Genomic DNA, 16,144 nt, shown 5'->3' with positions numbered 1-16,144 from the left:
GTGTTGGTCTCGATAAGGTATACCTTTCTGATCGTCAATACAATACCTAGAGAAACGATAAAGAGCCCCGTGTGACATCACCACCATCTTATTAGTTTATAAATCTGGCCCTCACAGTGGGTTGGTCTCTATAAGGTATACCTTTCTGATCGTCACTTTCTGATCGTAAATACAATACCTAGAGAAACGATAAAGAGTCCCGTGTGACATCACCTCCATCTTATTAGTCTATAAATCTGGCCCTCACAGTGGGCTGGTCTCTATAAGGTGTACCTTTCTGATCGTCAATACAATACCTAGAGAAACGATAAAGAGCCCCGTGTGACATCACCACCATCTTATTAGTTTATAAATCTGGCCCTCACAGTGGGTTGGTCTCTATAAGGAATACCTTTCTGATCGTCAATACAATACTTAGAGAAACGATAAAGAGTCCCGTGTGACATCACCTCCATCTTATTAGTCTATAAATCTGGCCCTCACAGTGGGTTGGTCTCTATAAGGTATACCTTTCTGATCGTCAATACAATACTTAGAGAAACGATAAAGAGTCCCATGTGACATCACCACCATCTTATTAGTCTATAAATCTGGCCCTCTCAGTGGGACGGTCTCTATAAGGTGAACCTTTCTGATCGTCTAGTAAACATCACTTTTGACGTGCAGAAATTGAATGCTAGTCTTTTCGGGACTGAAACAAGTCGTTTCGGGACATATACAATTTTTAACGTTTCGCTCCCGTTTCATAAAAAGTCATGTAAATACACAAGTATGGTTTTAGTCTATGACCTGTATCACGACCTACACGTGCTTGGGATCATTATAGTGTTAACAGATTGCTAGTGCTTGAGGGGATACCTACCAACATTTACCAGATTGACACTGTGTTGTTACCTGATGAAACAAATATCATCATTAAATACAGATCTAGAGGAACTTGTGATATTCAACATCAATTTCTTTCATTACTGATAGGTTAATTCCTTGTTTGATATTGTAGTAATGTTTTCAATTCACTTTATTCTCCGTTATTGTTATTGACATTAAGAGACGAATGAATTAACATTGATTCTAACAATGTTTCAAGCATTTTATTTTTGCTATATTGAAATCAAATTTCATGAAAGTAAAAAACGTGAAACCCGCAGAATGTATTTTAGACATGTGAATCAATTCATCAAATCCAGCAATATATAGTTTGAATGATGTTTTTATGTTGTGTATTTGTGTCTGTGTGAAATTATATATATTTATTCATGTGTTATTAAAATCATGTAATGGTAAATGTTAGAAGGGAGAAGGCCATGATAAGTTGTAATAATTTTTATCCAATCGATTGTCTAGATTTAGTTGACCTTAAAATTCATTTAAAGAAAAAAGACAAACGACCCGAAAAAACCTGAAATTGGGTCGACTTTGGGAGGCATGGGCCTGTGATTTCATATACTGACTGTCGATAGGCGTCAGTTTTTATGGCTTTATTGACAAACTGAAACTTTTTCTCTGGCCTTCCATGTTATAACAAAGATCAAGCAATTAATTTTTAATTTTCCTGTTGCATATTTGAAGCTTGGTAATTAGCATTTTTCTCTCTTTTGTATAGAAATGACTTTCACTGCACGTAATGTATGAACGAAACCTGTAGTGTTGGCATAAAATCACATTGAAGTTAAGGTAACAAGAAACGCAAATATATAATCTTCGGATTTAAGGTCCAAAATATAATCACAACAAAAATAGAGGTTTGATATTTTTTATTTATTAATAAACTCAGCCAGGAAACACACATGAAGGGCATATACCGTGAGTAGAAAACTACAGCTGGTCCACAAGGACATAATTTATATAACGATTTCATAATACATAAAATACAAGCAACAGACAAACTCCTGCTACTTGATTTCAGCTAGTCACAAATGTACATGTATACCATTAACAAATTACTCTATTTGAATCTTTCAAACAATGGCAGAGGATCATATGAATGTAACTTCTATTAAGTCCTTGTGTTACCAAAGCCAGACAGACTGTAGATTTGTTCTGTCAAATTTTAATACAGTGCATGTTCTCGAGCTATTGTAAAGAATACAAACCTGGTTAAATTTGTCTTTAATGGAAAACAAACTTCGAACACAGATAATCAATATTTGAACTATTTGTGTGATAAGAAGGGACTCTGCCTTGTAACAAACTACAATTAGTTGACTGATCGGAAAATAATAATCACAAAGGGTTAACATCTTGTACAATAGGTTTTTAATTTGAAATTTGAGTGGGGTGGAGGTGGAACACCAGGCGACAGGTGCTATTGGGATTAAGGTAGACACTGCTCAGTAATTGATCTGTGATTCTATCAGAAGGGCAACTAATTTGGGGGTTATTATTTTTAACACTTGATTATAATAATGTCAAGATAAAGTTAAGCACCATTTAAGCATTACACTGTTTCCAGATGCAGTTCATAGGCAATATAAACGCCCACTGCATTACAGGACAAGGACTTAAACCGCTTTTATATAACTTCTCATTTGGTCCAAAGTCTGATGACCCGAAATAAAGTTTACTTGGGTTTACATATTGACATTGCAGCTCAAATTTAAACAGTCATGCCATACAAACAAGACAATGTCACTCAACATCATTTATCACTACATCACAAAGGCATGCTTTCCCAATATACCTCTGTATGTAAAGGCAGTGTTATCCTCAGTAAGATGATGGAGAATCACATCTATACTTACCCGGTATTATAATTAGTATCTTCGTATGTAAAGGCAGTGTGTTATCCTCAGTAAGATGAAGAAGAATCACATTTATTATTATTATTATAGTTAGTGCACCAAGATACCAAAGTGCACATATCAGCAGCCTTCTATGACAATGATACACATCTTTATATAACTATGAACACACACCTAAACATATGTAAGAAATATTGAATATGTAGTCACTCCAAATAAAACCTATACATTTTGCAGGTAGAAACGTGACTATTAAGCAACAGACAAACTCCTGTTACTTGTTTAGAATTGAACAAAAGTTCAAAACTATTTTACCACCAATAGAATGGTTATTTGAACAGTCATTTGACATACATTGGCAACCTACATTTGTTCAATTTCACTGCAAGAAGTACCGATAATCAAGTTTTAAAGAATCAGAGTCACCATGGATCTCTGTTTAAATACGTGAACTATATATAACAGAACAGATGATTGCAAATGTCATTGTCAATGAACAGATGTGTTACTAGCATTACATGTGTATATAATAAATTCATTTAATAATACAACAAAAAGTAGACTCAAAGATTCTGCGACTGTCAACAAACTTGAACGTCTTGTTGCAATCTATTATTATCAATGTCTACTGCACTGCTCATACTGGCATTGGGAGTAAAACAACTCTCAAAACATTTGAAAAATAAAAAAAAAACATAACAAAATACAAGTACAATCTTGTTTTTAAAAGGGATTTGCAACACATACAGGAAGCTTCACACAATGTTGTAATTGATTGGAAACGACTCAATGGCAGTCATACATGCAGATCGAACATCACCATCCAGCATAACTCTTACTGGCAAAAATATTTCTGTCTTAAAATGTCGCGACACAATGCACCTCGTCACATAATTTATTACATATTAAATTCAATGCCCCTGTTGTTCAATATTTTACAGTCTTAAGATGGTCTTAAGATGTCACGAGACATTGCACATTGTCAATTATTTTATAGCAGATAAAATTCAATGCCCTCCTTTTGTTCTCCATTTAAATGAACTTCTGTGTTAACTTATTTATTTTCAATATTATTATTTCATTATAGGCATGAGATTTTCATTCTTCAAAATCATTAAAATGTTTAAATGACATGTACCAGCTGTTTCTGCAATTTTTAAAGAATTTTCATAAAAACGAATCCATAAAGGTTCATATTTATTGATGATTTCCCGTATTGAATCCATACAATAAACTGTGTTTATTTATTGATGATAACTTATAACTGTCGGTTTTATTTTGAACAAAGTTCAAATTGGAAATAAAAGATACATTAAGTTTAATAGCTTCTGGTTTGTTTTCATTTCATTTGAACTGGTTGGTTTCAAAAGTCCATTGAAAATGGAATTATAGATGACAAGCATGGTATATTTATATATGAATAGGTGTTGATGCTTGTTAAAATACTTGGTGAGGCTTAATGAGATGATGTATTAATAAGTACTTTTAATATTGATCCATGGTCATGGCAAAAATAGACAGCCTTTAACCCTTTCACCCCTTGGTAACTTTAGTAGATTCTACCATCCATTCATCTGGATGAGTCCATTGTGGTTCACAGTGATAAAAGGATAAATTTTGCAAAAATCGCAATAACTGTCATCGCTTAGCCCATGGATCTAGCAACACAAACCTCTACGAACTGTGAGTTCTGTACTGTACAACATAGCAAGCTAGGGGAATACACTGAGGAATAACCTACAATCCATAACACCATCACCTTTACAATTACACCACACCAGCAGAAGCCACAGATCATTTAAACATATCTGATCACCACACCCGACTAAGTATCATCACTGATGACCTAGAGTACTAGTCAATATGGATAATTTACTTTGTCCAAGAAACCAGTCAGTGTAACATTTCTGAAATTCTCCTTCCTGTCGGGCTGTATCTCTTTTCACTTGTTGATGTGGCGTTAAGTCTATAACTGTCACAGTTGCCCTCTAGGATTCTAAAGAACAAACAAACTCGTCTCCATGGTCCATAACAAGTCCTACTATCTGACTTGGACCATAGACTACTCCTACTTGCCTCCGCGAGCCATAGATGTGGAGAAGAGAAGCAGTTTCTGCTGTTTCTTTTTCTTCTTACCCCCAGAGGTCGGCTGGGGTGGAGTAGCTTCCACTTCACCTACAACACAATGACACTTAGTGTTATAACATGTTTATATCCTACGTAATGCCCATCAATTTTAAGACTTTAAAAAGTTTAAATTAGGATATTAAATCTCTATATATCTATCAAAACTGGCGGTTATTGGCAACATCATGACCAAAACCAAGAATTTAATCTGATCTTTTCGAAGTTGTATTCCTTAATATGTATACTATCTACAGTAATGTCTACCTATTGTTGCATTTGCAATGCTGGTGTAAATTTCGAATTTTTGTATAAAAATGCTAATCACTACATCAGAATTCAATCAAGGCAGCCAAACTTACATATGACATATAATCATTTGTTAATACTCCGTGTGGAGTAACATACCTTTGGATGGTAGTTGGTGCAGATTGTCTAGGGCAGTCTGGAAGGCGTCTCCAAATGAGTTATGGTACTCGGGAACAGGTACTTTGTCCTCTGGGTCACTGTCCTCACTCCCACGACTAATGGTCCGCCCTCTAACCGCAATGGGTGCTGGCCCCTCACTTCTTGCAGTCTTCGGCCACACAGGTGCCTGGCGCTTACCGGCCTTTAACATCTGTAATTGATAAATGAACAAAGATGTGCAACCATAGCTAATATCTATGAACTTTATGACAGATAAAGTAGCATGTTTCTCCATCTCACAGTGCTGTTTCCTGTGTAACAATTAAAGGTGTGTTAATAAAATGCGTAAATTAAATATCAAAATGTGTCCTGAACCTATAATGATCTAAGCTTGCTGATTGTTGATGTTTAATAGCTCTATTTATTAGACTTCTCTTTCATTAAGTTTTATAATCAGAAGGAAATTACAACATATAAAGGCAAAAGTGTGGGTGTTTCAAAACCTTCGTCCAAAACTTATTACAACTAAAGTACAGGAGGGGTAGTTTGTAAGATCATCTCAGCCTCCATAGAGGAGAATGGTGAGAACTTTCTACATACCTGGGCAAACGACACATTGGTTGTCTGGTCACCCTCGGTCTCCACTTCCTCTGTGTGGGAGAGGAACTTGGAACTTAGAGGGTTCAGGTACGACCCACTGGCTGGACTGTCAAGTGGAGAGTGAGCCATGGAAGAGGCGTTACTGTCGTCACTACAAGCCGCTGGAGAAGACGGGCGATTCTCCGACATCACGCCAGCTACAAACTGACTGTGCACAATGGTCACCCCTGGAGCTGTAAACAACAGAACTAACTACCATGTACTTGAATGGTAAAATTCTGAAACTTTCTTATTTGTTTCTTGTTGATCCAAGTTCTTCTACTTTCTTTCCACAGGGCCTGTGCCTGTTGAATTGGGAAAATATAACCCACAAAAAATCATGACTTTGGGAAATAAAGTGATTTTTGCATTGATTTTGGGAAAAAACACCAGAAATTGTCTGGGGGAATTAACCTTAAAAAAAAATCACTGCAATCCCCTGTATCACCACAATTTCATTTTTTTTTTATAATTTCAACATTCTTATCAATTATATTGTGTTTCAAGTCGACAGGTGATTTCTATCAAACTTTTACTTTTTATAACAAGAAAGTCAAAGATGATGAAGATAACCCCCTGATTAATGTTTTCACAGCTATTTTTTTTAAAGGTAAAGGCACCAATATTTCAAAATCGTGGTCCACACTTCACCAAAACTTACAGACAACAGGACTTTGCATCTTAAGATATTGATAAGGACAGACCAGACCTCTGATAGACACAACTTGATAAGTTGATATTAATTTTGAACATGGCTTTTCTATCTGGTTAACCTTGAGAATCAGAATCAGAAACACAGTCAGAGAAAATGTGTTCTTACTTATGCCCATCTTTATCTTTTCGTCGTCCTGGATCTTCTTTGACCGGCGTCGATCATCTCTGTGTTTCCTCTGTCGCCTGCGGCGGCGCTTCTCAATGTCATCTGTTAAACAATTAATTCGTTAGGAATAGAATAAAAAGAATTTGGAGCGTTATGGGCCATTTCTGGCTTCATAAAAAGTAAAAATTTCACACTTGAAGTTTACTGACCAATTTCTGTTATAAACATCCTATTGGTGAATTGGGGCTACCTTTCCTGGTGCATCGATACCCTACCACAGCATCACAATTGCGTTGCTATGCAGAAATAGCAAAAATATGGTGTTTTTGGGAAAGTAAGCATGCAGAAATGAAAGCCTCCGCATGTGACAAACAAAACATCCTATCCTAAAATGAACACCGGTATGACAATGTTTTAGCATGTCAAGCGAAGGCTTTCAAAAATTGAAGAGTGTTTAGTTTATTTCCTCAAAATGGTCAATTTCCAACCAAAAATTGCACAACAGTCGATATTCCCGCATGAAAATGTTTTTTTGTCTCTCTTTGTAATATCTCATATCCCATATCTCCTAAACCAGTTGTCGAATGAATTTGAAATTTCATACTTACGTACTTCATTTATTTCAGATTTCGAATCTAACAACTAATTATAAATCCCCGACGAGGCCGGAAATGACCATAAACGCCCCTAGTCCTTTGGGCTTGCAAACATTTTCACAAATTGCCAAAAGTTTACGAAACAAAGCGAGCAGCAGCAGGATACTCACTACTTATACTATTGAAATAGTTGTAAACAAGTACAGATCTGTTAAGGAAATATAACAGTTAACACTCTACTCATAGAATATTGAAAGCAAGAAACATGTTTTCACTTCATAACTCACCTGAAAAAAACTTGAGTGTGTCCTTTGACAGGACTGGGGGTTTGATGGCCAGTTCCACCACCTGGAACTCGCAGGTGAGCGGCAGATGTCCCAGGTACCGCAGTCTCTTACGCAGATCCTGTCAGGCAAAAGAAATCACACGTTATAGCAAAACTGCCAGGATCTTCATATAATAATGACTTAAATAATTCAGTTTCTTTCAATATGTCACCAACATCAACCAACATCATCGGTCTAAGAAATACAACTGCAATCTATGGTGGCCATTATCTTTTTGCTTCAAGTGTTTATATCATGGATGTATTCTAAAGGTCAAGAAAAAGTACACCAATAGCTTAATTCATTAGACAGTCTAATGGTGGTACTATGAAACAAATGCTATCAACATGAGGATAAAATAAATGACAAAAATCTGGGGAAAATTAACAGTAAAATAACTTTTCTATTTACATCTACGTCCGCTATCTTTTCAGTAAGTTTTTTGCAGACTCTCATATTCTTTGTAAACATTCTACTCCTCATTTTGAATGATATGTCAAGGGCAATTATATTTTTTTAAAGGTTTTTAAGACTTGGGACCAATTCTCATTTTTTTTTTTTTTAAAGAATTATGCAAGTCCTAAAATTCTAATTTTTGTTTTAGGGAACCTGTAAACAAAGTTTTACTTTGCTCTACATAACATTTTCAGTACCACTGATGCCATGTGGCGTCAACAAAGCCAAACAGTGTACCTCTGTTATAAAGATGTTCTCCATCTCCACGATAGTAGCAGTGATGGTATCCGGGCAGTGCTGCAGGGCGCCGTACTCCTTCACCAAACAGCGGGCATTCAGGGCATGCATGTAAATATGCTGTCCATCCTCCGCTGAAATAATTTAACATGACAAATAAACCGATGTTCATGCATGTTAAGTCAAAATTATGAGTCAAATAGTGTTTCAATCACTAGCATAATTCACACCTGGCCAATTTATATCATTGTTGTATAAAATCATTTCTGATTTATAGTAGTTGTTAAGCTACCTTTTATGTAAATGAAATAAAAAAATATCTTCCCTGTGAAATATATATAAAAATTTCCAGACAGTTTCCGTTTCTATTAGAGATTCATGTATAGCTTCCTGTTGTTTTCAGACAATTACTGCTGTCTACAATTGTACATTTTATCTGGTATTTTAGTCTTTGAACTATTTCTTTAGATCAGCTTAACCCTTTCACCACTGTAGACCAAAATGGACTCGTCCAGATAAATGCATTGTAGACTCTACTAAAGTTACATAGGGGTGAAAGGGTTAATACTAATACCAAATTGTTACCCTGGTAAAAGTAGAAAGCGTTGTCAGCTCCACCACTGTTCCTACTGCTAGGAGATGCCACTTCTGGGTGAGACGGCATCTCCAGATGTTCAGCGGCCTCCTCTGTTGGCATAGAGTCAGCCAGTACCCCCGGGGGCAAGGACGTACAAGGATTTTCTGGGGACCCAGACACTGAGGGCAGGTCTGGGGTGGGGCTATTGGACAAACTCAAGGAGGGAATGTTCACAGGTGACCCTTTGCCCCCCTTTTCCGAGTGTGTTGAACCTTCTGGGGACTCCGAACTATCGTCTGATGTGCGTCTCCCCATTATGTCTTTCTCTGTAGTTGTATCTTCCTCATCAGAGAATGCAGATTTGTATACTTTTGCAGCCTGTAGATAGACAGTGATATAAATGACAGATACTCCAAAAACACATTCTAATTACCGCAGAGGAGACACGTTTTTGCATTAATTTATCCATTTCTTTTCTGTTTGTGTGTGCATGTGAATTCATACAAATATTGAAGTGGAAAATTTCTACAATTGAAATTTTGTCAAATCTAAATATAACGCACATCATCATTTTGGAATCAAAGTTTTTTTTTTTTTATATCTGCATGCACGACACTTTCTTCTGTGGAGACTTTTCCTGTTGAACTATACCTTGCATTATATATAGAAACCAGTAGAAAGAAAATGCAGTGTTATAACTGGTCAATGACAATTCTTTAACATTGAATAAGCAGTGTTTGTACATGTTGCATTGTTTATTAATTCTAATGCTTCAACATGATGTACTAAATTTACTAGGATCATTTCCCTTCCTGAAGGCTTGGGCACTTAGTTCTCCCCAGATTACACTATCACACAGCTATTCTTTAACCGAGCTTATAAACTATAAAGCTATTGTAGAGACAATTATTCCACTTAAAGATAATTCAATTCCACAGAAGGCATCTTGTTCTTAAGGCCAATAAAGTGTTTTTGATATGTAAAGAATATTTGATGCAGCCTCTACCTCTAAACTCCTACACAATACATTTGATTTTCACAAGTGGGAGATATACTTTAGCTTACTATTGAACATAAAAGCTAGGAATGCTTTCAATAATGGTAACACTATACACAAGTAAGAAGTAATTATAGACCTACCTTTCTAGCATGAAGAGGTTTTGCTGGGACTTGAGTAGTTTTCGCAGCCCCTGGAACCATCGCTTTCCCACGTACCTGTCCCTCATTTACATCTTCTCGTGCCTAAACAGATTAACAAATTTCAACTCTATCAATAGGCCATGATTTTTGTTTCCAGAAATAAATTACATAAAATGTTACAATTACATACCTATATATATACACTAGACATGTGCACCGAGAAATTGAAAAACATCAGACGAGTTTTCTTTTTACATCATCATCATCATCATCACTATTTCATAATTGTTATCACCATTCAACTATTAATTTCTGTGCAAAACTGAAATTTTGTAGAATTCAAGACAGATATTTTTTTTATAAATATTTGTTTGGCAACTTTCAGTCTTTATTTTTGCTATATTTTCAGCCGAAAAAAAAGAGGTTGTGCTGCATGCTTATCAGATAGAGTTAGCCCAAACAGTGTTGCAGTATTTGCAAAACACAACTGTCTAGTTACAGTTTTGACAAATCCCTCACCTTCAGCATCGTCAGTGCACCCTCAATAAAAGGAATCTCAGACTCCTGAAAATCAAAACGTTCAAATTACCCACTAAAATATATATGTCATGATATAATTTCAGGAATTTGTAAAACGAGGTCCTTTTGTAGACTTGAGAATCATTTGTCAAAAATACTGAAGTATTTAAAACAAAACAATAAAATATCAGCTACATAAGTGAGTTGTGTTTCAATGTTGGAATAACTGAGGAATGAAATACTCAAGGGCAAGTAGGGCAATTTGTGTGGTCGGAATCAACCCTGAATGTCAACAAAAAGTAGTTCCATCCTTCAAGTTTCCCCAGAGAGTCCTGACATATGATACCTTCTGATTTGTTTTATATAAGGACAGAAGGTTAGTTTTGCAGAGATTTTAATGTCCTTTATAATATGACTCTTTAAGATCCTTGTCCTATTAAACTGTGTTTTTTCCTATACACTGTTACCTCCCCTTAACTTCCGTTTAGATATAACTGTAGCAAAGTTGGGCCTAGACACTTTTGTTGACCAAGTAGTGCAATGGGTTAGAACAATAGTATACCAATCTGAAGTCCTGGGCTTGTATCTTGGTCCAGCAATGCTGAGTTTTTTTACACTCAAAACATTGATTATATTTTGTTTATTCCATTATCATTAATTTGCTTAAAAATCATGTAAGGCATTGTTTTCTTTTCAGATATAATCAAAGCTATAACCACGCCGGAAAAAATCGTATTCATAACTTCTTTACAGTTTGTGGTAGTGGTACCGGGACCCTGTAATACTGAAGATGTAATCCAGCTTACCTCAGCATCCACTTTCTGGGTCTCGAGAGCCGTTCTCTCAACCAACAGTACACGCTTTCTAATCTCCTCCCTGGAAGCCAGAAGGATCTTCATGTAGCGTGTCTTCAGGTCTACATCTGACAAATAAAATATTGTTTCTTGCAATGGTCGTCTAGAAATTCAGTCATCAATAATCAAATGTTTTCTAATAATTCTATTCTGTGTTTATTGCAAATATAATGATATATAATTTATTTGCAGTTATCTATTTAAGCAAGTCAAAGATATTCCTAATGAAATGGAATGTCAAGTGATGCATTGATGATATAAAACCATCTTTAATTTCTGTATTTTACGCACTATGATGTATTACACTGTTTCAATTTGGTTTCTATTCATAAGATTTTTTAAAAACTTTATAAAGCTATCATTAATTAACCACTTGTTTTCTATAAGTATTTTTATTCATTATCAGACAATGACCTTTCTTCTCGGCATGTATTGTGTTACTGAAGATGCGAGAGAATGAAAACCTAGTAATTTACTTACCCTGTACAGAGAAGAATTTGCCAAGCTTGTTAGCCTCGCAGGATTTGGGTAGGGCATAAACATTTCCTTTCTGGCGCTTCATCAGTTGTAACGTGATCGTCTCTCCTACTTTATACTGGTGAACCTCCTTGCTCTCAACACTGGAAATAGACAGTATTGCAATTATTAAACACAAAACAATGAGTCACTATTTCACAATAGGTTTTTCACCCAGATTATATGCCAACTGGCTTTAGTTGCTCATTAGGATATTTTGCAACTGATGTAGCTCTTGCCTTCTTGCTAACAAATCAAAGTTTACTCAGTACGGAAAATGCATCTTCATTCTTTGCTGCAAATTAACTTATAATTCCAAATTTATGTTGAACTTGTAAGAACGTTTGTCAATGAATTACCATTTTATGAAATTGAGAATGAATCTTTATAAGAAGGACACATTAAATTGTGATTTTGAAATTTGAAATTTGATTTTCCGATCGGGATAATATTCAACTGGAAAATATTGGCACTAACTTGGAATTAAGATTATTTTCTGTGGTAAATCTATTCTTTTTCCAGAAGCCATGGAAGCCTATGAGAGAAAGCTGTGATGTGTTAAAGCCATGGAAGCCTATGAGATAAAGCTGTGATTTGGTGGCCTACCATACCTGCGGAGATCCTTGTCATGAATGGACTCGTAACAGATTGGACATTTCCGCCAAGTCTTTTCCCCAAGGGCGAGGTAATGCAAGATGCATGCCCAGCAGTAGATATGTCCACACCTGGTCATCTTGGCTGTAAATATATAAATAACTCGTTAACATTTCAACTTGTATAGATACCTCAGCAACCATAACATATTTCTAAAATTGGTGAACTTGAAAAAAGGTGTTTTCTTTTAGGAATTTGTTATTAACTTTTTAATTTACTAGTCCTTTGTTCGATGATTGTTCGATGATTTTTCGAACCCCTATGGAAAACTTCTTCCCACCCCCTTTTAAATTGACCGATTCCATCATCTTCTTAAATGTTGAAATATTCTTATCAATTTGTTTCATGGATCCCTTTCACTAATTTTAGTGATAAGATCAATTCAACTAATTTTTAAGAAAAATACATTTTGTCCAACTCCTTACAGGATATATTTCTCCCAGTAAACGTTACGAAAACCTATTCCCCACAAATCTTCCATTGATGCTTTGTCTTACCAGCAACAGGTGCTTGTAGACATATCGGACAGGATGAAGTCTCCGAGCTTTGAACTCTCTGTAACAAACAACATACAGTTCTACTCAGTGATATTCAGGAGAAACATTAGAATCTCTAAGTAAACATCCATAATTGCAAATGTATGTTTATAAACTTTGTCGCACTTGTCTTATCTTTACTTTCTTTATTCTTGAACAGACTACTAAAAAGAAAGAAATTGCCCACCTAACAAGTACTTACAATGAGTTCGACAGAATCCCAGTCCACCAGGGTATCAGGGTTGTGATTGTGTATTGTATAGTCTCCCTTCTGATCGACAACAAACTGGCAACTGTATCGAAAGATAATATAACTTTTCATTTTTTTTTATGATTTTAGTTTTGTGTGTGTGCGATATGAAAGTTGACGTTGATTATGTTTAATGTGTGCCGATCTAAACAGTAAATTTTATTGTGATAAAACATACATCTGAAGGGTTATCAACAGATTTCTAACAATTTCTCAGAAATGTTGAAAGTAAAAAAAACATTTTCATCTACCGACATTTTCAAGTGAATAATATACCTTTTTTCTGCCAAAAGGCTTACGAACTTGAAATACAAATATGGTTTTGAGTAAAAGCTTGTAAGCATGTGTACAAGGTAATCCTTTGTAGATATAAAACAGCACTTTTCTTCACCAAACACAAAAGTACCTACTTGGCCTGAAGGAACTGCTCTTTGTTGTATCGGAGACTCTTGACCCTCGACCTGTTCGGCCGACCCATATAGCCGTCATTGTGGTAACGTTCTGGTTCACTGTAGCTGAAGTTCAGCAGGTGGTTCAGATTCACCTTGCGACGGGAATTCAAGACATTGTCATAGTCTTGGTACTCATCATTCATCTGAAATAGCAAGTTATACTTACTTTAAGAAGACAATGAACTGAGGGCATCCTGTGTAACAGGACAAGAATAAGGAAATGAATGCTACATTTTATTCCATTTCACCAGTTGGAAACTACCCAGGTGTCGAGGAGGTCGACGGCCAGAGCCTGCACACATGAAAGCGTTCTCATGCCCAAGTATGGATTTTGTGCTCAAGTCTAACTTCTTGTATTGTTTATAAATTAATAATAAAATCTTATTTTGTGAAAAATTTGGAAAAATTTGAAGAGCCAAATACTATATGTTTACAGACTTTTTGATCGTTTGACAAGATTTAAGTGCTGTTACAAGAAAGTTGGTTGAGCACAAAATCGATGCTTGAGCATGAGCACAGTTTCATGAATACAGGCCCTGAGCTGGAGTAGTAGATTTTATGTATTAAAGGCTGGGAAACATTTTCAATATTAACTATGAAAATATATGCGGCGTTATACTTCAAAATCGACCTACACTCTAGTATTTTAAATTCTGCATATTTTTTACCCTTCTTTGAATTTACATGTCAACTCACGTCTTCTCTTTCCCTGTAGGTCCCGCGGGATCTAGGGCGTTTATCCTCCATCCCCCGACTTTTCTGTGGGGTCGGCCTTCGCACCCCTTGCTCATTCTGGGATCTGTTACTATACCCTTCACGCTTCTTTTGTGTTCTTGGATACTGTTTTTGAGACGCATTATCTGCAACAGACAACATTCTTCTGTTAGTTCAAACCAAAGTTAATTTTTCTATTTCAGATATTTTTCATTTAAACAGATAAATCAGTAAGTCTTCTCTTCAAAATCCATATATTGTCCAGAATTGGCATTTATATATATATATCTAACATAAACTTTCAAAAGTCACAAACTGTTATGTAAAAATAACAAACTGCATAGCTTGTCAATCATTATGTTACATTTTCTCTTTTGTGTATCGGTGTTTCAGTGTGGGAAACGTTAAAAAAATAAAAAAAATGATTTGTGATAAAATTATCCCCAACCCCACCTGTCCAAATAAAAATTTAATTAAAACCGTGTTAGCCATTTGAATGGCCAACAAATATATAATACATGTAACAAGTTTTTATTTCTGTTTTAAGATTTAATTTAAACAAAATGTAACTAAGCAGTATTTGAAATAAAATTTTGTACATTATGCAATATTTCTCAAATTTTATGACTTAAACTGCAAATATGTCATAAACCTAATTAAAAGTTGCACCAGATTTCATCTGTGCATTAAAATGAAGATTTATGTCTTTGCTTGAACATAAAAACGAGAGATGGATGACCTTTCTCCAAACTTGATAGCCAGATAGGTCAGAAGTTTATATTAGGTCAGACATCCTGCTGCAGCACAAGACAAAATCTTGACTATTGTAGGGTAGCATCTGATCAAACAAGTCATTCTGTTGTTAACAATACAGATTATACAAAAGTTAACATAAGTTAATGGTATCTGATCTACATTTCCTGTATTTTACTTGCATGTTCTAGCCATGTCGTCCACTAGGCTCCAAAAATAAACAATATTTAAACTTTTAGTTTCAACATCGTCTGCTCGCACAAGTCTCATAATAGCGTCAATGTTAACACTTGGCAGTGTCAAACAAATAATTGTCAAATCTATTTGACGGGACTATGTTGTTGTTGGGGAGGGGGTGATTGCTTCCTCCTTGTGCAATGTCAAATCTCACCAGATTTCTTGTTTTCATTTCCGGTTCCTTTTGGTGGTACAGATGAAGTGCGATTACCAGGTTTCCTGTCCATGTTCTCTGAACTCTCCTGTGACATTTACCCCCCACAAATATAATAACGTTTCGGACCTAAAGGTCGCCCCTTTTGGCGAAGGTGAGACTCGAAATTCAACGGACGCCATCTTTACAACTCCATGATTAGCAACCAAACTAGAGAAAAAATATACCTCAACAGAAGTGTATGCAATTATAACAGTTAAAAAAGATTGAATAAAATAATTCAAAAAAACTGTTAGGGGGTTGCTTGTCCCCCTAATGACGTTGTGGAACGTCTAAAATGATTGGAGAGCGACCGGTAGATCGCCAGCTAAATTTCAATCGGCGACGAGCGCCCATCAGCTGATATAAAATGCCCGGATGACAAGTCCGAATATAAAATCT

General features: G+C 35.7%; 1 protein-coding gene and 1 long non-coding RNA gene across 2 annotated transcripts; one reads left to right on the top strand and one right to left on the bottom strand.

Annotated features, from left to right (window-relative positions):
• The first annotated feature begins 25 nt into the window (after window positions 1-25).
• On the top strand, window positions 26-2,631 carry LOC110464030. Its single transcript, XR_002464463.1, has 2 exons — window positions 26-135; window positions 268-2,631. It is a non-coding gene; the product is annotated as an uncharacterized LOC110464030 (long non-coding RNA).
• On the bottom strand, window positions 1,740-16,116 carry LOC110464007 (RING finger protein 10-like). Its single transcript, XM_021519011.1, has 17 exons — window positions 15,704-16,116; window positions 14,542-14,705; window positions 13,804-13,988; window positions 13,346-13,436; window positions 13,105-13,162; window positions 12,565-12,691; window positions 11,918-12,057; window positions 11,390-11,505; window positions 10,584-10,628; window positions 10,065-10,166; window positions 8,933-9,302; window positions 8,348-8,481; window positions 7,616-7,733; window positions 6,733-6,834; window positions 5,874-6,106; window positions 5,274-5,484; window positions 1,740-4,916 (listed from the first exon to the last, which is right to left on the bottom strand). Exons 1-17 carry the CDS (start codon window positions 15,798-15,800, stop codon window positions 4,810-4,812), a joined length of 2,400 nt encoding a protein of 799 aa, XP_021374686.1. The 5' UTR covers window positions 15,801-16,116; the 3' UTR covers window positions 1,740-4,809.
• Between the last annotated feature and the right edge of the window lie 28 nt (window positions 16,117-16,144).

The sequence above is a fragment of the Mizuhopecten yessoensis genome, unplaced genomic scaffold, assembly GCF_002113885.1.
Source record: "Mizuhopecten yessoensis strain PY_sf001 unplaced genomic scaffold, ASM211388v2 scaffold10951, whole genome shotgun sequence".
In the NCBI taxonomy this organism is placed as follows: Eukaryota; Metazoa; Mollusca; class Bivalvia; order Pectinida; family Pectinidae; genus Mizuhopecten; species Mizuhopecten yessoensis.
Note: the sequence above shows the minus strand (reverse complement) of the source record. Positions and strands in the feature narration are given on the sequence as shown.

Bases quoted from the DNA above. Each gene is read 5' to 3' on its own strand.
- LOC110464007 (XM_021519011.1), bottom strand. From the start codon at position 15,800: ATGTCACAGGAGAGTTCAGAGAACATGGACAGGAAACCTGGTAATCGC. The intron at 13,989-14,541 runs GTGAGTTGACAT...TTGCTATTTCAG, and splicing joins CCTACAGGGAAAGAGAAGAC to ATGAATGATGAGTACCAAGA. The intron at 6,835-7,615 runs GTGAGTTATGAA...ATTGTTTAACAG, and splicing joins CACACTCAAGTTTTTTTCAG to ATGACATTGAGAAGCGCCGC.